At 38.3% G+C, this 23,227-nt stretch overlaps 1 protein-coding gene across 9 annotated transcripts in view; it reads right to left on the bottom strand.

Annotated features, from left to right (window-relative positions):
- Positions 1-3,936: 3,936 nt before the first annotated feature.
- CLEC16A (C-type lectin domain containing 16A) overlaps positions 3,937-23,227 on the bottom strand; it is a 62,762-nt gene continuing 43,471 nt past the window's right edge. Inside the window, exons 22-25 of one of the 9 annotated variants that reach the window (XM_052680396.1) lie at positions 19,812-19,958; positions 14,863-14,986; positions 11,716-11,792; positions 10,349-10,461 (exon numbers count right to left, since the gene is read on the bottom strand). In XM_052680396.1, the coding sequence (XP_052536356.1) occupies positions 11,762-11,792; positions 14,863-14,986; positions 19,812-19,958 (302 nt within the window). In that variant the 3' untranslated portion in view covers positions 10,349-10,461; positions 11,716-11,761. Of the gene's footprint in view, positions 11,797-14,792; positions 14,991-16,669; positions 19,530-19,811; positions 19,959-23,227 lie in introns of those variants that run through there. The other 8 variants (XM_052680392.1, XM_052680395.1, XM_052680400.1 and 5 more) reach the window with 8 other exon arrangements.

Raw genomic sequence — 23,227 nt, 5'->3', positions numbered from 1 at the left:
AATTATGACAGAAAGTCCCTGCTACAGCTTATGTGAGAAACGTTTTAAATATCAGAGAATCAAGATGATTCTCTCCCTTTATCGCCTACATGAAAGGATTCCCCTCTTCTGAGATTCCTAAAGCCTTAAATCAAAAACATCCTTAAAAAAAAGTTAGGCAAAAGCAAAGAAGATGAAGGCAAGAGGAAATAAAAGCGACTCCCCCTAAGAAACAATGTAAAATCTGATAAAAGGTGCCGATTCAGAATGCTTCATTATTTCTACTTGGACCATTCTTCAGAGAATGCTGTCTCTTCTGCCGGGGAGCCATTATGGGAACGTCAGTTGTTGAATGAATGTACACAGCATCACCCAAGTCTAAAAGCAAGCCCAGACTCCAAAATGCACCATTTCTACCTGCTGCTTGGACATCTTGTCCAAGGCATGCCATCTCCCTGCTGCAGAATTCATCTCCAAAGCTGATTGTTTGCTACAAGCTACTGAACAGAATTTCCCATGCGGGTTATTACTCACCTCACCCTGACGTGTGACAAAACTCGCAAGAGGAACTGAGCTTTACTGACTGTGTAAAATCTGTCGTAATGAAAGTCATATATGGTTGCATTCTTCCTACACCTAACCTACACCAAGATGCAAAATAGTCAAAGAAGCAGGATATGCAGTCTTGTCAGTTCTTGGGACTTTATTACAAGCCTTTTAATTATGGAAAAGATCTCAAAATTTGGTGATAATGCATACTCACTTACAAGCAACTGATCTCTGAACTATCAGAATTGTACTGAAGTACCTGCCATAATACACTGAGATAACTTTGGCATTTCTCTTCCCCTCCTATGCAATACATAATTACAAAGATCTTATCTAATAGTCTTAATAGTGTATTAGCAATATTATAGCATTATTTAATTAGTAGTCTAGCAGGATGTCTGCAGTAAAGCCCACGGGATAAGTACTAGGACAGTTATTCCAATACGCAAGCAACAGCTGTGAGCAAGTTGTCCCATTACTGCTTGGTCTGCCTGCTTCTCTGCTTTGTTTGAGAGGACACAGGCAAGCAGTTACCCTCAGTGCTGGAGGCTGGGCAGTTGTATTATTCAGGGCAGGAGAGTTGTGAGCACATTTTCATTACAGCCAGGATTTCTTAGGAAAAGAAAGTTTACTCGTGTACTTTGTAGGCCTTACCTCCCTTCTACAGCCCTGAGGTTCTTTTCTCTAGGACATGGAGTTCTGCCTATCTCCTTCAGAAACTCCTGTTTCTGAGAGCACTGGCGGATGGGGCAGAGCAAGCTCCGCAGTCTGACTATGCCTCCTTGACTCACTCATCCTTCACCATGCAATTCCACGTAGCATCTGGAAACAAAGAGCATGTTATCTAGCGTAGCTGTGTAATCAGCCATTCCATAACCCTCAGTTTGGTGGCTTCCACCAGATCACCACGCCACTTCCCAGCCCTTCACTAATAGGTCAAAGCTGATGTATTTGAAGCATTACTGCAACAATTTCAGCTTTCCGAGAAGATCCTGGGGAGGCTGATGCTGGTACATGCCCTAAGGGAGCTCCGGTTTCACTCAACTTCTTGCTTTTGTGCAGGCTGCTATTCTATTATTCCACCTTCACACAGAGGTCTCCCGAAGGCACTCATGTTGGCAGTCCACGTAAATCACTGACAACAGCAATACTGTTGAAGCAAAGAGCCAAATGCTTCCTGGGAATAAGTGACCCATTTTGGAAAAGCACATTTCATAGCAGCGGAGATAGGAAGCCTGGGGAAACACTCTGCTATTAACAACTGTACTAAAATAAGCCTCCTCTCTCAATTTTGTAACAATTGTTTTAATAAGTTTTTTGGCAAGAGGCTGGAATAAATGATCATCCCTTTGCTCTCGTGCCAATTGCATTAACTCCTACGCCCAGCGTCACTCAGACAATTGGGTCACAACAGCTGTTCTCACTTCATGCACCCAAGTTTGAGCTGCAGTTGGAAATTTTAGACATTTTTCTAAGACAGCTTCTCAGCAGCCTGAAGTTGCTTCAAATAAACGATCCAGAAATGAGTACAAATTTATGCTAAGATGTCTTCCCCCAATTAACCTGAAGTCAAAATTTATTTCTGCAGTAAAATAACTGCTTGTTTTCCCATCCTGTATCACAATGTTTACTGCATACTAAGGCTGAGAAAAACTGATGTATAACTGGGAAACAGCCTGAGGATTCATCTGTCCCAACTGGTCATCCAGACAGGGCAAATAAAAATAAACTGTGGCCCATGTGAAATATAAACCTTTATTTAGGGGCAAGAGAGTGAGTACGGAATGATGAGATCAGTTTTTTCCATCCCACAAGTACAACATTTTCCAGCTTGGGAGAACAAGCCTGAGGACAGGCAAGAGCTTTCAGCATATATATTTTGAAAATCCCAATCTTCAGTCTGATTAATAATGCACTTGCACTTGGCAGCCTGAAAATTTCACCTCTAAAAATCAGCTTTAGAGAACTGGCAGCCAAAAGCACTCACAATTTCAGCATCTAGCGATATTTGCAGATAAGCCTTTGGGAGAACACTCAAGCCAAACCCAGACACAACTGCACACTGTCCAGGCTGCCTTAGCTACTCCCTTTCAGCTCAGCTGCCTCAACTCTGCATGAACACTTGCCTGAATAGATTCTTCTCATTTTGCCAACAGTGAGTGATGATTTTGCCAGTTAACTCCCACCACCGCAACTTCCACCATCTCTTGTTATTTGAGAAAATAAAACTGCAGCAGCTCTTCGAAGACTTTTCAGGAAACACTCAGATAAACCAGACAGTGTTCCCAGTTCATACTCAGAAAGATCATTGGGAGCTGTCAGTCCAGTTCCTGCCTACACACCATCCCTACAGCTCTACTACAGCAGCACAAACACACAGTTAGGAAAGTGACTGCTCACAGCTAAAGAGCTAAGAAGTCCAGACCATCCCAGTGAACCTGTTTTTGATACGGAAACATTAACCAGCAGTTTAACTGACAAAGAATAAAGGCATCAGCCTCCAAATGCAGAATTTTAACTTGTTATTTGGATAAGGATGGAGTTACTATGATAAAGGCATGGATCATGCTTTGACACACTTTCACTTTCTTATTTATAACCGTTAGACTGAATTATGAAGACCTCATCAGAAACAGAGGAAATGCTACAAGATAAAAGGCTGCAGATGTCCTGAGCTATAAGAAGGTTACAGGAAGCCCCAAGCTGTTCCAAATGAAAGGGAGGCCATGAATTAGGAAGTACTATCAGAAGCACATCAGAAGTCCAAATGCCAGTAGCAAATTTAAGCTCTTTTTTACCCCCCTACACCACATTTTAATATTTGCATCTTACAGTAAATCACAGTATTATCTCCTCGCTTATATCTAGCTTGCTTGTTTCATGGTACAATGGGATTTAATTTCTACTCAAGAAAGCTTCTGGAGCAATGCCTAGTTTGCAAAATAACATCTCACAAGGAACATATATTGACTGTAATTAATTCCCATGGATGGAGAGTCTAATTAACAAGATTTCAAGTAATAACTCAGTTGGATTTAATCCATGAAGTGAACTGGCAACATGCACCAGGAAAGAGGCAGAGGGTGCGAGGATATATGTGGGGAAGAAATCACACACAACAGGCAAAAGGACACATTCAAAGTGGTTCCCAGCCACTCTCAGCCCTGGATCTTGTCTGTTTTCCATCACCCCTGTGGGAGTCATTTCTGCTCCCTTGTGCACGCTATTTCCTGCATACACAACACAAAATTACCTTGGCTATTTCAGTTTTCAGCTCGAAGATTAATATGCCCAACTCTCATGCACCATTCTTCTTAACAAGAGCACACTTCTGCAAGTTGTGCATTTCACTGCCATTGGACGTCCTTGTGCATCTAATCTAGCAACAGAACATGAAAGGGAAGAAGGTTCTCAGTAACACCATCTTTATTGCCAAGTTCCATTTACAAAGAAAGGTGTTTTGTTCTTTTGTTCACTCTTGTCCAGGTTTTCAATAGCCAGGACATGATCAGTGCCAGCAAATACAGACTCAGCTTAGAAATCTGGATTTCAAACATATACAGCAATACTTTCTAAGTTCAGTCCCCTCCCACTTATATACATTTTTATTTAAATTAACATAAAATATCATCACACTTACTCCAAATGTATAACATAACTTACATTAAATAATTAATACTTATTGCCTGTAGAAAAGACATTTCGGAATCCCATTCACCTTGTGTTTAGACTTCTTTTCATTTAAATGTAGAAGTGCACATTCAGGACATTTTTTTTTAGTGAAGCACATTTCAGACATTTTTGAAATATATTTCATAGGAGGACAGAATTTCATGTTCATTAAATGCTTTAGTATACAAAGCCCAGATACAATCATTCTTCTAGAAAAATACATTTCCCTTTGCACCTCAAACAATCCAACTTGCAAAACAGCTCAAAAGGAAGCAAAAAGTTTGCAACAAAACATCAACACATTCACAAGTGGAGATGCCTAAAGCCAGTCCCTAAAGCCGAAAATGCTCCCAGCAGGTCCCCTAGAGATGTAACCATCTGTTCTTCAGTGCTACCCAGGTAAAACAAAGCTCCTAGAAATCCTAACAGTCCATAAATGTAGAAGCTTGAAGCTATTCTCACTCCTCTTCAAAAACTATCCTTACGTTCACTGTAAGAACTGTGGCAGAAGTATTTAAATACATTCCCGCACACTCAGACTCTCATCTCATAGAGACCTGAGTATCAGATTGCTGTTACCACGTCTTAAGCCTATTTTATACCAGGTATGAGTGTCCATGGCCAAAAGATGACAAAAAAAATCTTGATTATTTTAAGATCACAACATTAAAAAAATCCTGAGAGCACCATATACTAAGCTGAGCTTTAACTCTAACCTTTGTCATCAACAAGTATTCCTTGTCATTACTTAGTTAAGCCCTTTTTAAATAAACACGCTCCACACATTCATTTATGCTCAAGAGACAGTCACAACAATGACTCAAGTTTCCTTCCATATTCATTAAGAAGCACTGACTTCAAGTTAGCCAAACAAAACACATACTGCCACAGTGCATGTTTATTAGACATGCAAAACTTAGCTTTACATTTGCAATACATTAGCAAACATAACACACAATTTAAAACATCCCGCAAAAGAAATCAAGTTTGAGCAATGTGCATATCCTTAAAAATTCTGGGAGACCAAAATAGGGAAAATTTTGTACAAATGTGATATAAAAATATTTTTCCATATGAAATAACCTTCTGTTTGAGACTCAGTCCAGAACTTCATGTCCCACACTTCTATTGCTGCTCAAAAATTCCGGAACAGCAGAAAAAAACCACAAGTATTCCCCCCCTCCCCACCTCCTTAGACAGCTCTACCCCAGCAGGCTCTGCTTAGATCACCATCTGCTTTGCTGGAGCTGAGAGGAGACAGAGTTGTTAAGTATGTTTGTAATTTGTAATTCATGATGCAGACGTGTAGGAAAGATTAGGAAAGATCAGAGCACCAGAGCACAAAGCACAGGAAAGCACTCCAAAAACTGAGAGATAATGGCAGAGCAGTGCCCAGGAGAACGATGCCCTGCAGTCAGCAAAGAGCGACAGCAACAGTTCAGAACTTGCCAAACATATCAGGTGCCTATGGCCAGGATGCCTGAAAATGGGCAGGAACCTTATTAAGGAGAGTTACCGCTTTTTAGGGAAAAAGCCCAGATCTCTATGATGCCTTGATTTCATGCCTCTTCCTGAATCTCTCGCTCAACCCTAAGACTATAAGGTGAAGTTTTCCAGGTGACACCTGTTAGCACCATGTTCTTTTACGAGCAAATCTCCACATAGCTCTACCTGCTTAGTTGAGCTGGATAGCAAGGACAGCGCCTGAATTCTTAACATGACTTTTTTTTCTTTTGCAAGAGTGCTCATTATGCTATTTTGTGTTTACCTCTAACACCTGTGCAGCAAAAGAGTGACCAATAACACCAGAGCGCCAACAGCACCATGCGATTCAAGTCCTGTGTTCACTTTCACAAAGTGACTTCACATTTACACAAAGCTCAACCTGTTTGTCTTACAGCTTCCCCATGGCTTCAAGCAGAGAATTTTATGTTTCATTTACTTCAGGAGAAAAAGAAACCCATTTCCTGCTAGCAAAATGACCCTCAGCTGCGTGGCAATTATTGAGCTCTGTAATCAGTAAGCATCTGAGGCTCCTTGCTGTAGCGTGACAATCACAGCTACTCATGTCTTACTGCTTAATAAGAAAAAAGTCATAGTAACTTCAAGCCTAACGATTGCTGATGCTGCCACAGACTATTTTAAGCATTGATTTTTAAAATTTTACGCAGAAGAATCCTTCAAATCCACAGAAAAACATTATTTCCCCCTGTATTATGTCAACATGGGACAAAGGGTTTCTATGAATAACTGGACATTGACTCAAACTCTGATTACCAACTAATGTGGAGTCCTAAATTCTAGAGAAGGAAGAAGGGTTTTAAAGTGCTGTATGTCCATACTTCAAGAATATTTCAGAAGAGTAAATCAATTCTGGAAGATATTACTGATTTTTTTTCCTCAACAAATGACTTTACAGCACAGCTGCAAGTTTCTCTACAGTAAAGAGCATTATGGAGTTTCTTTAATAGGTGTAATTTTATAAGGTCAGATTAATTTAAGGAACAGAAGTCAGAATTTTAGTTCATCATGAATTCACAGAATCACTTTATGAGTGAGCTGTGAAGGATGAGCTCACTCTTTACAGCATAATTCATGACTACGCACAAAATACAGCCTCCAGTATTAATACGTATGACTGTACTTCTAGTAAATTTGTTTTAACCCACATAGCTTGTGAAAAACAAGGCAGAAAGCTAAATGTTAGGTTTCTTCCTATATCCAAGAATTTCAGATTCTTGTAAATATCCAAGAAAGAAATTATTGTACACAGGTTTATACTACAAGCATCACCCACTAGTAAGGCAGACACTGGAACTGAGCACTCCTTCACCATACACATGCTGCCACTGTTCTGTTCACAAAGGAAACGCTGGAGCCCTGTCCATTGCTGCCCACCGTGCTACAGAACAGCAAAAGGACCTGTAAGAGGCTGTGACACTAAGCAACTGCTATCCTGGTAAAACTCAATACAGTGAGACACAGATCACAACACACAGCAACATGCAGCAGGCCTTGGTGTTTTTGGTGTCTCTTCTCAAAAGGAAAGGACTATTAGAGATGTTTTATATTACTAGCATATGGCTCAAGATAGGCACAGCCTCTACAAAACACACCGAGCATTTACCACCTCACAACATATCAGCATTTTTCTCATTTTCTCCCCTTTGGCCTGCAGTATTGCACTGAAAGAGCAAGAATGGACAGTAGTTCAGCTGCTGCCCTCATTTGCAACTTGGTGTTTGGATTTGGTTAAACAGAGTGATGCTACACTGACTCACATCAACTTTTGTTTTAGAAGAAGGTGTATTTGTGGCTGATGTGCTAATGCTTTCTTGGTCGAGTTTCCTTTTTACAGTGAAATGAGGATAAGGAAATAGCCTTTGAGTTTTTCTGATAAGAGACAGATATGATACTCTTCAAGGAATTGTAGATTAGTAACAACACAGCTCACGGAGATAAGATTGCCAGATGACGTACTGCAGCATCTCCAGAGCCTGTAATGCAGCATGAAGTGCAGTCAAACTGTACACACATAACAGCACCTCAGTTGCCTATGAGAGCTGCACAGGAAACACCTGGTCGTGGGACTGAACCACCACTCCAAGGCAATGAAAAGCACAAAGTCACCTTTCTTTCATCACCATTTCTTGCGCAGTGTGGCTCAAGGGTGAGATTATGCATGCCTGTTAAAAGTCCCTCTGTGAATGGCCCTAATCTTGCTAGACCTAAATTTTAAATTAGATAAATAAAGATCAAGGTTTTCCTGTCTAGAATTAATACTATTTAGGGGAACTCAGCCCGCACAGTGGCATTTTCTGTAATCCAGGTCAAGAGTTAAGGTTAACAGCTAACATAAAATGCTTTCCAATTAAGGCATCATTTTTTATAATGATCTTTAGAGTATTACTGGGGCCACAGTGTAATGCTGCAACATGGTGGAGGAAGTCTAGACTGCAGGAAATTCAGCTAATAAAAATTTATTTATGTGGTCCTTCTGCCCAAATTGCTACTTGTTCAGATACATGTACATTAGCCACAACAGTGACTGCAGTATAAACTTACCCTAAGCACATGGAAAAAAGCTAAACCCAAAATCATGGCCTCCTACTCCAGCAGCAAGGCCAAATTCTCACCACCATACACCCATAACAGTGTTAAGAGCACCTAATTCTCTCACTTAATTTTAGATTTTGTGCCATTCTGGAATGGTCAGAATATTTGGTAACTCAATTTGAGACAAAATAGAAGCCACAGAAAATTAGAAATCAATAAAACTGCTTGCAAAAGCTAATAAGGGAATTAAAAAGATGCTGTTTTTCAATAGCAGGCACCTTATATACATGTTTTACATGAAGGAAAAGATTGAAAAGCAAGTCAAGATACACTCGTGGATTATTAGATCTCATAAATGTAACACATAAATCAAGTGCTCTACCTGACAGCAAGGAAGAGATACATTAAGATGGGAAAGTAGGCAAGAACTTTTCAGATTCACCTATTTGATAAGAAATCAATGTTAGTAGAGGCAGAACCAGGAAACTGATTGCACTGATGATGGAAATCACAACAGCAAGTTTACGGTAGACTTCAGTGTTTGACAGCACTCAGTGTAATACACAGACCAACGTTGACACTTGGCTCTTTTTTTCTACCAGCTTAGCTTACTACGTATGGAAATTGATCAGAAAGCTTAAATTTACCATTCACAGTAAATTACGTATAAAAATCAACAAAGAGCATTCCAAACTTTAATTCACATTTCTTCACTGCTTACTGTCAAATCAGATTCAAGATCTATGAGGCAAAGTAAGGCAAACAAACTCGATTGCTTTTGTGCTGTAATTTCTTTTGGTGATACTTTAAAACGGGGAAAAAAAAACAACACCAACAATAGCTTTCATTTTCAGACTTGAAAAGAAATTACTAGAACTATTCCCATGGGAAGATGAGAAACAAACAGACAAATAATAAAAAAAAACACAAAAAACCAACAAAACCCAAAGACACTAACAAGAAAGAGCTCCAATAACAAAACCCCCCAAACCTTTTAAGAATAAAAGTGCCTCTGTCTGCTTCTAGCTGTTCTTCAGTAGAAGAGGTATCATCATAACATCATTCCTCAGAGGTGTAGCAATTTGACTGTCAGAAGTGAGCAAACAAGCAGTAGATATTAAAATATTTCTTATCTTTGTAGCTAGTTAAGCAAAGACTAAAAATGTTTCAAAAATGTCTTGCAATCATATGACTAAGCAATTCTCATATTAAGTTTCAGAGTTTTACCTTATGAAAAAAATATTTTTAGATGCATCTTGCTTTGAATCAGACTTGAAATAAATATTACACATGGGAAACAAAGCACTGAACCCTGGAGTCCTGTGAACACAACACAGAAAGGGGACGAGCCTGCTGGTATCATAGAGGCCTCCAAAAGCTGAATGAGATCAGAATAAAAAACAATGAAACAAATGGAAATGGAATCTTTGTACTATAAAGTAAAGTACTTTATACTATTGTTCCTGGTGAACAATATGCCTCCAGTTTCAAAGAAGTAGCAATTCAACATCTTGAAGCCAGGTATCCAAAAATGTCTTTGCTTTGCCTTAGCACTGTAGGTCTTTGACTATAAGGTTACTGCAGCTGGATCTTTATTTGATAATAGGAAGAAAGTAGGTGCTCTTATACAACAGAAATGGCTAGGGAAATGTCCAATCCAGTTTCTTTTCTTCCCCTGGTTTAAATATGCCAAACATCTGATGCTTATTCTAAAAGCTGCCCACATTCTTTCATCGCTGGGCCTCTTCTTGCAGACCAGATGTCTCTGATGCTGCAGGAAGTATCTTGTGCTCCCGAAGAAACAAAAATACAATGAAGAATTTGGTTAATTTGCATCACTGTTTATCACAGTCTGTGGGTAGACTTAGTCAGAACACTCGTCTTCTATCTCTTTTACCTTGCAAACTTCAAGCTCAGACTGCAAAGATGGCTGAGGAATGCAGCTGAACGTACGAATACTGTGCGAATCGACCGGTGGGACCAGTGTAAGCGACTCTACACTTAGTGCATCCGTATTGTCATCTGATATTAATGATATTGTGGGCTGCTGTGCAGGAATCAGGCTAGGGGACAGGTTTGCTGTTTCTATGTCACTGTTTTTTACAGCACTCTTGCTAGACTTTGAGATAGCTGAAAGAGTTTCATCAGTCAACGTCATCTGACCAGAAACAGTTGTGCGGGGCTGCTCGGGAGCTGGAGAGTCATCTATTAAAGAAAACATCAAGAAAGAATCAATATTAGATTCAACTTAGCATGTACATCATTCATTAAGCCAAAGAGTGTACTGTACTTCATGAATATTTAAGAATACCTGGGTGGAAAATGTAGTGCTATGAAGCACTGTGCTTAAAAATTTCCTTTTTAGTAATTAGAAACAACATGTAAAATATGGCACGATATCAAATGCCAGCACCAAACTGTTCACATCAGAAACCAGAACATTCACACATCTTACACTATACAGCAATACGGCAAATATTCCTAAAGAGAGGAAACAGAGGGGAAGAGTAAGAAAGCCTCCCCAGACTTTAACACAGTCTAAACAAAATTAAGTGCCCCATACCTGGAAGCTCTTCAGAATTAGTAAAGAACCCCTGTATAACCAATTTCCTCAAGAGGACACCTATTTATTGTTTTAAAAACAAAGATTTGGAAGTTGTTCACTCATTCCATTCTCTAGATTCAGTTTAAAATGACATCTCAGTCATAGAAACTACAACTATGAAAGGACAAAAAGGAGAATTATGTGCTTATGGTAATGAAGGTGCCACAAAATAAGCCTGTTTTTATGTAGGCTTTTAAATGAAATTTTGTGCTCATAGCTGGAGCTTGCAACAGGGATAAAACTGGGGATGAGCCATTATACACTACAGAAAACAGATATGCTGCTGGCACTTCCTTCACAATGAAATAAAACATTTACTTGTCTTGTCCTTTCATTTTTTTCCCTTAAAATCCTGCTAACCAACAAGTAAGCTGCTCATTTGGCACAGATGGACAGTGAATGTACCAGATCAGGGGGTACAGCCTTGTATGAGCAAGTATGCCCACAAATTTATCTTCTTTTCAGACTAGTAATAGATGCCATTAAAGTAACAGGTATCCAGCTTCAAGACAGACCATTTAGAGCTCATGTTAAAAAACAGCATGTGTTCAAGTGTACAGGCATCTGCAGAAAAGGCTACAAGGCAGTGTAGTGTGAATACAGAGACCAGGAATTGAACTCTGGTTTAAATACACAGTAACCTTAAAATATTTCATTTTCAATATAATTCCAATTATTTCTGTAAAAATAAAACAGAAAATGTGAACATAAGGGAGAAAAAAAATACAAACAAAAAACCACATCAACAAAGAAAAACAAAGCTTAGAATGGAATGAGCATCAGTAAGACATCAGTGAGACAGCAGTAAAAGACAGTTTTGTTGGTTGTTATTATTATTATGTTTATTATTTTACCTTTCCCCAAACAAAGGTGCACTCTCACTTCGAAAATCATTCAATTTTACTTTTTCCTGAATCTGTAGCTAAAGCTTCTTGCTTTAAGGAAAACAAAATTTAGATTTAAAAGGACAGTCTTTGAAACAAAAAGGCCATTACTACTTATTTTTAAAAGTAAGGAGAAATTCAAGTAACTCTGCAGATTATTCTTCTTAGATGTCACGAAGCTTTAGACAAAACTTGGCAGCTGATAACAGAAGTGATGCAATGCTTGCATGGAAAATGAATAGCTAAGAACTTTAAAATCAGGCAACAATTCATTCCTCTGAATTCCAAAATAAATGCTAACACTTCAATGTTAAAAAAAATACAGTCTCTTTGCAGTGGTTTTATCTCCTAAGCTCACAAAACCTTAAAAAAAAATTAAACACTTTGCCAAGACTTTTTTTTAAATAGTAAGAATTCACCAAGATTCAAGCAGCAGCCTGAGAAATTCTGGTAAATAAAGTACTGTCAGCCAGTGGTGTTCTGCTCAGGAATGGCATAATGTGTCAGATCTCTACTGCTGCTATTTCACTCCTGGTTCTGGAGTTTCACTTCTTATATATTCAGGCCCCCTCTCCCAGCAAAATATCAGTGCATTTCCATGTAACTTTAATTCACTGAAAAGCTGACATTTCATTACACTACACTGTCCCTAATCCTTTCACATAGGATCTGAATGACTGAAGTGAATCCCTTCTTACTATAAGAAAAATAACATTCAGAAAAAACTTCATTAAAAAATTATCTGGAGTCAAAATCCACCATATTTTCTATTTGAAGGTCCTACAGTGCATTCAGAAAAAAGACAAAGAGATGGCATCAAGAAATGTAAGCAGAACAAACTCAGTGTCTAGCATCTCATAAGCAGAAAAGACAAAAGCAGAGCTCTTCCGTGCTTTTTGGGGAGGGTTTTATTTATTATTGACAGCAGTAAGTCTCTCCCCTCTACTTTCCATCTTCCATTAGTCGCTGTCAGAATGTCGCTCCTGTCACTGCACTGAAGGGCAGCAGTGAGAGCATCCCTGCCAGAATGCCCAGAGAGCAGCCAGCCACCACTTAGTCCTCACAGGGGCAGGGAGTAAATATCAGTGCAGAACGAGAGGGGAAAAAAAAAAAGAAAAAGAAAAAGAAGTTTTAACCTTCTGGAAAAGGCCAACAGCTCTGGGTGCTATTTTGCAACACATTATCTCTTCTGGAATGATTGGTATCTGAAAACCACCCCTTCAGTCACAGCTCTAACAGCCAGAGATCACTGCCTGCCAGACTGGCACCTGCATCTTCAGGACTGAGCACTCAGATCCACTGGGGCTTCAGGTGGGCACAGAGCTTTGTGTGTTCAGCATCATTATTACAATCTCCCAAATGTTTTGGACACAGGAATAGAAAAAAAAATAAAATCAGAATGTTGATGAAGTGCTAAATGGAGTAGGAAATCCAGCATCTTAGAATGAAAATTTGGAATATAAAGAGTATCACAATTAAAAAACAAAACAAAACAGCAACAGAGTGCTGTGTTGATGTAGGAGGTTTTCACATGTACCTCCCAGTTAACTGAATGCATCACTTCAGGTCAATAATTCCAAGTAAGAAAACCTTAGAAGCTCATAATTTTGGAGCTGTTTTGAACTCATGTACAATTCAGCAAAGGATCCAAATAAATATCCATGCATTTACGTATGATCTGAACTGTCTGTCTCTGAAATTGGGATAATCAATTGGAAAAAAATATATCCTCCAACTGGAAAAAAAATTATGAACAGATTATTACAAGAATGACTGTCTTTAAAAACTAGATAGTTAGCAAGCTATTGATTCAGGGGTATCAAGGCACCCAGTCTGCTATATGTATATATATCTGCTATATATCCCTACTCACTATCTGTAACTTACATCTTCACTGCATACAGTAATACTGAGTAGCTTTCAAAAAGACCCAACTTCTCAAATTTGGTTCCAGTTTACTTTTGACTTTTGGATAGAAAGAACAAAAATAATGACAATTGTCATTTTTACCTGAATAAAATCTGGTCTCTGAAACATACTCTTCAACATGACAAAGTTACCACCCAATATGGGAAAAATGCCTATTTACCTCTCCCCAGCTCACGTTCAAACAGAAGTGTTCTGACAAAAAAATGTCAGGTTGGAATTCAAGTACCAAGATTCAAAACCATGGTGTGACTTTGCAAAGCATTGGGTAACACCAGCTGTCCACAACTGTGAAGGATTCAGCACCCTCAGATTTTGTTCAGCACTTCCATAGTACTACCAAGGTTATCATTACAGAAACAAAACACTTCTGTTATATCATCTTATGCTATAATGGTTATTAGGGAAAAAAGATAGAAGAGAATAGAAAAAGGTAAGAATGAATATAATCTACAGAAAAGCACCTTAAACTGTACAGCTATATGCAATAAAAGGATAAACAAAAATATAAATAACAGTATATTAAGTAAAAAGACACAAAGCAAGTTTAATAAATGAAAAATGGTATTTCTATAATATTAACAGAGTAAAATATTTTTATGCCATGGTGGTGAAAAAAGAAATTAGACTCAACACAGGTTACAGAACTGAGAACCAGTCTGAAGCCTACTTCCATCCTTTCTGTTTATGCTTCCCCTCCCCAATCCTTCAGGCAGACAAGCAGTCCATAAATCCATTTGCCTGAGTCTGGTGATAAAAAGAAGCAAGTTTGTACCATCACAGTCTGAGGACAATCTTATTCTGAGTGTTGTCTCTGTTTTACCTGAGTTATAAATTTCTTGCTGCTAGCAAATACCATTCTGGACCCTGTGCTAAATTCCACTACAGCCATGGCTGCCCCTGTGCAAATGAAGACATGGCTGCTTTGAAGCTGGAAGTTTGATAGATCATTTTGTGGTATGCAGAATTGCAGTTTCTGGGGAGAGAGCCATGAAGAAACAGGAGAAACTGTAGGTAAGACTTTCAGAAACAGCTGAAATTCAGAAATTGCGGCACAATTCTCCCCCAAATCAGTACAGTCAAATATTAATGATGCTTTCTTCAATTTCCTACCTCACTGCCGCTACTGCAAGCATGGAAACCAAGCATGCTCTATTAACTTTATGGGCTTTTGAAATCTTATGGAGGAACCTGCCTGAATGGATATTGCGTGAGTTTCGGTTGCAGCTGCTGCTTGAAGACCTAAACCCAGTGTCCACCGTGACTGTCAGCCTCCGACAGACTAAACACCCGCCGTCGTCCTTTCCTGCCAGACCTTACTAGAGGAAAACACAGCGATATATCATACCAAGGCTGTAACAGTGAAACAAGAAAGGAAACTGGAATGAAGACAAAGGATAAATGTTAGAGCAGCAACAAGATTAAAAGAGACGAGGACGCATCCGTAACTGCTGGTATCTCCAACACAACTTGAGACCTCAACGAGTCTTTTTAAGTTTGGGAAACACTTCTGCAGCTAGAAGTAGTCATTCTTTAGAAATAATGAGTGAAGTTACTGTTTCCTTACCTATCTGGAAACATACATAATGCAGTTTGGACTACCTGAGGTCTGACAGCATTACACGGAGGCAATACCTGTAGCCTTTTTAATCACAAACTACATACGTGCTACAAAACCTTGAGAAAAGCTATCTATTACAAATTCTAGTAATATAGCATTATTTGGATTCCCACTGGCAATAAATTACATGAGGTGCCCCACAGCACAGATGATAATACTTCAGCCCACTCAGTGCTACTGTTCTAAGAAGTGACACTGAAGTATTATACTTGGATTAAAACAAAGGCAAATACAGCACTTTAAAAGATAGCAGCAGTTAAGATGATGATGCTTGGTGCATAGAAAGCTTCTGAGTAAGAAACTTTCTAGAAACAAAAAACTAGTTACTTGCCTAATTAGAAAATTACTAGCATTGGAGAACAGATCATACCACGTTTACATTACTGATCATAAAAGAAATAGACAGGGATGGTTTCAGTAAGACAGCAGGCATTGCTCTCACAGGCTCTCCATCCTTGATCAAGCATCCTCTACTTGGAATACATAAGTTTTATTTTACAGATGGTATCCAACATTCTCTGCAACAGGGGACATGATTTTCATACTTATTTTAGACCATTTACCATTAATATCTGCCAGAAGCATGAAATAAGACTTCAGTGGCATAGAAGATCATTGCCTCCTGGAGTCCTCAATAACCACTGCTCCAATGTAAACATTTTCTTAAGTGTTGAAGCCAAATGAATTTTAAAGCTTTAAGCAACTCAAAAAGTGATAAAATACAACACTCATGGCATTACATACCTATAACTCTAGAAGACTGCTAACTTACAGTAACAGCTTCTTCATCTTAATCCTTGGCTTATATAAAAATAAGCACTTCAGAGAAGTTCACGGTTCCAGCAAATGCAGCCAAGAAGAGACTGTATTCTAAGTTCAGAAATTTAATGATAAAAATCTGCCTAGCAAGAGCATTTTTACTGTAGGCAGAGCAGCACTTCAGATGGACATGCTCATTTTAAAAAGACTGTAAATATGAAGAAAAACACCTAATAGAGCATTTGCAGAATCTGCTGTACTTTTTCTATCTTGCCATGGGCTACTCTTTCTTTAAGGGATGGACTCTGCTTTTTCAGTTTTAAGGAACAGGGCTAAGCTTAATGCCCAGATACTGTAAATGCAGGAGCTGCTGGACTTTAAGAAAAAAAAATCTATGCCACAGACTACTGTGACAATGGTTGGTAAACTCAGGAATTATACAAGCTTCTTTTGCATCCGATAAAGGAGTTAATGCAACTGTTGTTCTCTTCCATTAAGTGAAATGTACTCAATCAAATGATTCTGTGTAAGTTCAGTTAATCTTCCTTCTCACACTATGATACTGTTTGATGCATGATGGAGCAAGGAAAACATTTTTTACAAAACAAAAGACCCATAATTTTCTGTGACACATTTTCAAAGGCTTTTTTTTTTTTTTCAATTGCTTACCTGTTAAAACATAATCTTGTAACATTTGTATTTGTCAACTAACAAATGTGCAACTTGTCTTTATTTTGTTCTCATCTATCAATATTCTATGTAAAATTCAGTGTATTATGCTCTAAATCTTAATATCTATGTAGATTACAAGTACCAAATTTTGAACACCTTAAATCTGTCAACAAACAATCTTGGGATGGCATGATCTCAAATTTACAGCAGAAACAGCTGATGTTGTTCTTATGATTGTTGAGGTGATTTTCTTGAAATGCACATATTCATCTCTTTTTTTTGGTTAGTTGACCTTCTTGTCTGAAGCTCCTGAGCAACCTTGCGTGTTCTCCATGGTCAACAACCCAATCAGCTGGTACAAAAAACTTGAGAGCAGAGAAAGAACACATGTTTGTGTGCATTCTGAATGGAATGGGAAACGAGGACTCTAACATGACAGATTGCAGCAGCACTCAAATGCTACCTTGGAGCATAAAGCAGATCTTAGCAACTTCTTGCTGCTAATTAGCTACTTGCTACTTCCTGTTTGAAGGCCTGAAGCAAAAAGTCCCTTAAGTCCCATGCAGAGTTGATATGTGAGCCTCAGCACCAACTGTTCATCAACCCATTGCTCTGAATTAACTACCTGTGTACATACAGTAACTGTCTTCTTTGTTACTGCCCTCTGAGTTAGCAGAACAAAATCCATGAGCTTTGTTCAGAGTTCATCAGCACATCATTGCAAGTTGATGACTTGGTGCTGAAGCAGCTGAAGCAAATTCTCACATTCATTTTCACAGACCTTACTGATGGTTACAATCCCAAAATAGTGATGTGACACAGAACAGTATCATTACAACTAAGCTTCCTAAAGCATCTATCAGAATCCCTAGATCCTATGGAGAAAAAAAAAAAGCAAAAGAAAACCACAACAAAAAAGCCCCCACAACACAAAGCATCCTACACCAAAACCAACACCACCATCCAACACCCAAACACTGTTCTCCTGTATGATGTGGCATTCTGAACATGCTACAATGAAGCCACAATGTAGAGGTCATACTAAGTGTTGGCAGCTGAACTGGTAAAGTGCAGATAGAAATCAGACTTTTCCAAACTTTGATTATTAATATTATTTAGTTCAGAACAGCATCCTGTTATCACACTTTTCAAAATGTAGCACAAATAAACAACTTCGATACACAAACAACAGCTTATTATGTAGATTTTCCTTTTGGAACTATAATATATTCTATTCTCCAATGAGGTACTCTCTTTCTAGATGAGGAATTACATTCAGCTTTTCATAGAAGTCTTGAAAGCACTTGAAAGACCTCTGTCTGACCTCCATGGGATAGACTTACTTGATCCTTTTCTTAACTAACATGTTGCTTACTGCAACAGCAAGAATTTAGATTTTAATTTTCATTTCTTTTATAGTCATCTCCTAGTCACTAAAAATCATAGATGCCTTTTCAATTCTGGATCACAAAAAATTCAAATACAGTAAAGAAAATAATAGCTGAAACTTTTCACACAGCTAGGGAGAATCGTGTAGTGAAACATGTTCTGTCTGTAATGCTGATCCATATCGAGACTTCTGTCAAATCACAGTGCTTCGCTGTGTGATCTCTGCTTACTTATCCTAGGCCTTCAAAGACCAGATAACAGCAAGTAACTGTTAGCCACGAAAATAAAATAAGATCCTTCCAATGTTTTAGAAAAACAACTCCAATTTTATTCTGGAGTTGCACATATTGTAGGAATATTGCGACTGTGTGTTAGTTTATTGAAGTAATAAATGTTTTTTAATATAGTGTCTGGATGCTAGAATGCTTTATAATCTATTCATAAACTTGATAAGCAGTTTTTGCTTACCCTTCGCCAGTGGCACTTCTTGCAAGGATAGTCACTTTGGATGTATAATTTACACTGATCTCCTGACAGCGTTCAGTAAGCAAAGTTATTTTGTGACATATAAAACACTAAATGCCTAATACAGATTGTATCACTTCCTACTAGACTGCAAAAAAGCTCACTTTTATCTTCACATGACTTAAATGAAAGCAAAAAGGTGTGTCTTAATTGAGGGAGCCATAACAACCATTTCAGAGTGATGAACGTCAAAAGAGACTGTCCAGAAGGGGCTGTTAGAAAATGCCTTGCGAATCCAAGTCAATTCTGCTTTGTTTTTTTTTTTGTTGTTGTTTGGTTGGTTTTTTTTTTTGTTTTTTGTTTTTTTTTTAATATCCAGAAAGAGCTAGAGTAGGGTCAACTCTAAAGTAAAAGCATTTCAATATGCACCCTTCAGAATTCACTTCCTGCTTAGCCTTCAGCTGGAGGTTCTCTACCTCACATTCATTTTGTTTTCAAAACAAACATTATTGCAGGATTTCTGATAAACACTACACACACAAAAAGGAGAAGAATTAAGTCATTCTAAGGCAACAAGAGATCCCAGTACAAACTATGTCACTGAACTTACTGACCAACTCAAGCACGTGCCAGCTACATTCGTGCAAGTTATATTATCAGTCAATTCAAATGGCTGCTTCAGCTCCAATGAAATAGCCTCCTCAGATGTGGTGTTCAGCCAAGAGTGTTATTTAGTTATTTGAAAGTGTTTCATACTTGGCCTCTCGTTAAAAATTAACAGAAGAATCAGATAAATATACAAAAGCCCAGTTGGAAAAAAAAAAAAAAAAAAAAGCTTCATGTGGACATAGATTTACCCACTAGGGCAAACAAATGTCACTCTGAATTTATGCAGAACCAAAGTTCTGTTTAAACGACGACACAAAAACCAAAACACTTCAAATTGTACGTGCTAGGAGACAAATCAGACAAACAGGATATCATTTAACCAGTATTTAAGATTGCCACTGAAAGATGCCAAGTATGTAACTCCTTATCCAATAGAAAAATCTGAATACATCATTAAAATTTGCACCACAATCTACTTTAACTAGGTTAGGTAAATGATCAAGTGATCTGATACCATAAAGCCATACCCTGTGTTTAATGCAATAACATCAGAAGTCCATTTGACGGAAACATCTACAGTTCTCCACAACTCTTGGTGCCTAAGCTGAAAATAGTGATTTAATACCTGAGGGACTCTGTGCAACAGAAGGAGTGGAAGCTGAGCTTGCAGCCACTGAATCACAGCGCCCTGTACTCCCACTGCCACTGGACGGCGATGGTGATGAGAGTGGTGATGGATGGTGCTGATTTATACACTGGGCTACAGCAAAGCCTGCAAGAAAGGACAAGAAAGTTTACCCATAAGTAATTAGCTTGTCAAAGTTCACCTACAGGAACAAATCAAGAAACACTAACAGAGAATACTGCATCAGAGTGATATTAATTCCATCAGGTGACTCAGAGGATGTACTCTCTCTCATCCTCATCTCAGGTGTCTGAAAATCTGAATGCATCTTACTCAGAACATTGATGCTACATATGAGTGCAGATCAGTGAACAAGGATATAGAGGTTAGATGATGCATTATAAAACAGAGCTTGTGCAAACAGTCTAAACATGTAAGTTTGGGGTATATACAATGGTTGTACTCCTTAACGTAAGGAAAATGATCAATTAAAAGTGAATAAAAACAGCCTCTGCAACCTTTCTTACTGCAGTAAGAAGAAATTCACAAAAGATATGAAGGTCAAGGTCTCAGAAATCCAACATGAGAGCCAAGACGAGAAGAATACATGGAATCTATATTGCACACTCACTGCACAATACCATACTGAACCAAAAGTAAACAAGTTATTCAATGCATGCTGTGTAAAAGAATTTGCACAGAACTATGCAATGAACCAAAAGATGACAGAAATTTACACTTTTGGTTATCAGAGAACATTCTATGACAGTCAGACATATTCTACTAGAAAATGCCCCCAAAGACGTCTCCTGTAAATCCTATAGCACTGCAAACATCTGCTGAACACTTGGGAGCAGTAAGGAACTATAAGATCTTCCTTTTAAAGGTGAGAAGTATTATATCATAACTTCATAGAAAACAAGCTATATTAAAAACTGTCGACATTAACAAATTATAATCCTTATTTTTAATAGCTGTGACTCCAGATACATCAACAACGCTTATCGGACTTCGGCACTCACAATTAAGGAAGATCTAAAGACAAATGATGCTTCTTGCATAAAAATTCAATTTGATCCCTTGAAAGAAACCAGCTCTCAGCATCCCACCCAATTACAGCCCTCTGTGGAGCACACTGCAACATCTCCCTCCATAAATGAACACTCATGCTTTCTGTCTGGAAATGAACTGATCAGAGTAATCAGAGGGCAATGAAAACAGCATTCTCCCCTCATTCTCAGGTATTAAACACTTCCTTTTTTCTCTTATAGTGAAAATTCACAGAAAATTCTATTTTAAAGGTTCCTAATGTAAAAAGATCTACGTTGTATACCTACACATCACATTATGACGCCCATTATAATCTTGCCACCAAACAGCAGCTAAAGACACAGCTATAAAGACATAGCAGATACAGCAGAATGATCTTCTTAGGCTCTCATATTACTTTATTTTAAAAAAAGAATACATTTAAGTGTCTTCTCAAAACTGTAACTCAGATTCCCATCAAGTCATGTATGGTGCTTTCCAACATTCATGCTGTACAATCTAACAATTTCTGTCCTGCTCTGCTAAGTGGGTAACAGCCAGTTTTCAGGAATGTTTGTAATTCTAAAAACAACAGCTAAAGAAATCCCCAGAATACTGTTAGTTTCTGAGAAATCCAGAGCAGGAAGCGATCTGCAGAGTATGGGCTGCAGCGTTCAACTGTGAAGAAAACAGGAAAACTTCATGCAAGAAGTCTTTGCAACAAGGCTACAAAGCAGAACATGGAATCATCACCTAATCCTGCTTCTCTACAGAATATGAGATGTCAGATCAGCATAAATAACACCCAGTTGTTAACAAACATTGAGCACCTGCAGCGCTTTCACAGCAGGCTACAGGAATTTGTCCTTCAAGGCATGTTACAATAGTCATTTTCTAGTTCTTATTTTTTTCAAAAGGAACCTGCCTAGGATTCAGCATTCGTTCTGCAGCATTCTGTATTTGTGAAAACAAACAAAATACATTTTAAATCATTATGAGTAGTCACTGTAGCTTCATAAATTAGGAGCGTGTGTGCCACCAGACTTGCATAGACTGATGATCTTATTTGCCTTTAAGGTGCTCCTATAGTAACAGGCCAAAAAAAGTCTATAACTTATTCCAAAGGCTTCTTCACTCAGCCCACTGCTCCCCCAACTACCTAGAAATTGCCTAGAGCACCCAAATAGATGTTATTAGTCAAAGAACAGTAATTGATCTAATTACTGATTTGATAGTTGCCAGTTTGGGTAGATATTGCAGAATGTAATTTTAATGTTCTTCACTATTTTTAGTGTGTCTTCGAAAATTAATGTCCAAAACCTCTACCCCATAGCACAACCTGCTTCCATTGGGAGAGCCTCAAAGACAACCAGAGGCAACATACAGCTACAGACAGTAACACGAAGAGAGCTGACTGGAATCCACCACTGCTTGAACTGTGCTTTGGCTATTCCACAGAGAAACAAAATATCAGCCTTACAGACAAATTATTCATATTTTCAGGCAAGTTTTATAAGACACTGATCAAGATTTTCCACTTTGTTCCAGTACAAGAGGTTCTTTAGGAATGATTTCCTCATCTGTCACTAACTGTTCCAACAGAAACAGTCCTGAAAACAACAGTTCCTTCCCCACTGTAACACAGCGATAACTATTTCCTATGCAAAAGCCAAATTGCATCTCAGGCACAGGTAACAACACTGGCTGGAGGCACCACAGCCTCAGCAAGCAGTTTTTTTTTTTTTTTTTTTTTTTTTCTCTTGGCTACCAAATAGAACAAGCAGAGATGGGCTCACAGCTGGTTCACAGGACTTGAGACACCCATCCTCACCCAGACAGGCCGGACGAATGACACAGAACTCAGCTTCATGGCACCCTTCTATAGGGTAAAGCATAACTTGGACACAAATATAAAGCTTTCTTTCCCATTTCATTTCCTGCAGGATTACAATCATTTATATTGTATGGAAGAACTGTAGTGCATCAGCAATGTGTCTGGTTGACGTGGTTTACTTGTGACAATTTCAAATTATCACTACATTTTAGGTATTCAAAGTTTATAGGTATTCAAAGTTTATATGTGTGGAAGGCTTTGTTTATGCTGAGCTGAAATCTGTCAAAGATAAGAGAGTCTTTGGAAGAGTTCAGACACTCTACAATACGATCTTTTAAGAACACACTGTATTTGAGGAGAGAAGCTTGCAGCTGGGGACTGCAAGCAAAGAAAAACCCAAAAAGTTAATCCCACTTGTTTCCAAAGCACGGAACTTCAAAGTTACTTTATTTCCTTAAGACATCATGTTCAGTTACATATGACAGATGTTTCTGTTTGCCATTTGAAGTTATTGCCTTTTCCAGTGCTTATTAAAACCACCTTGAAGCTTATG

The sequence above is a fragment of the Tympanuchus pallidicinctus genome, unplaced genomic scaffold (assembly GCF_026119805.1).
Source record: "Tympanuchus pallidicinctus isolate F22 unplaced genomic scaffold, pur_lepc_1.0 scaffold18, whole genome shotgun sequence".
In the NCBI taxonomy this organism is placed as follows: Eukaryota; Metazoa; Chordata; class Aves; order Galliformes; family Phasianidae; genus Tympanuchus; species Tympanuchus pallidicinctus.
The sequence above is the reverse complement of the archived record's forward strand: the minus strand, read 5'-3'. Positions and strand labels throughout refer to the sequence as shown.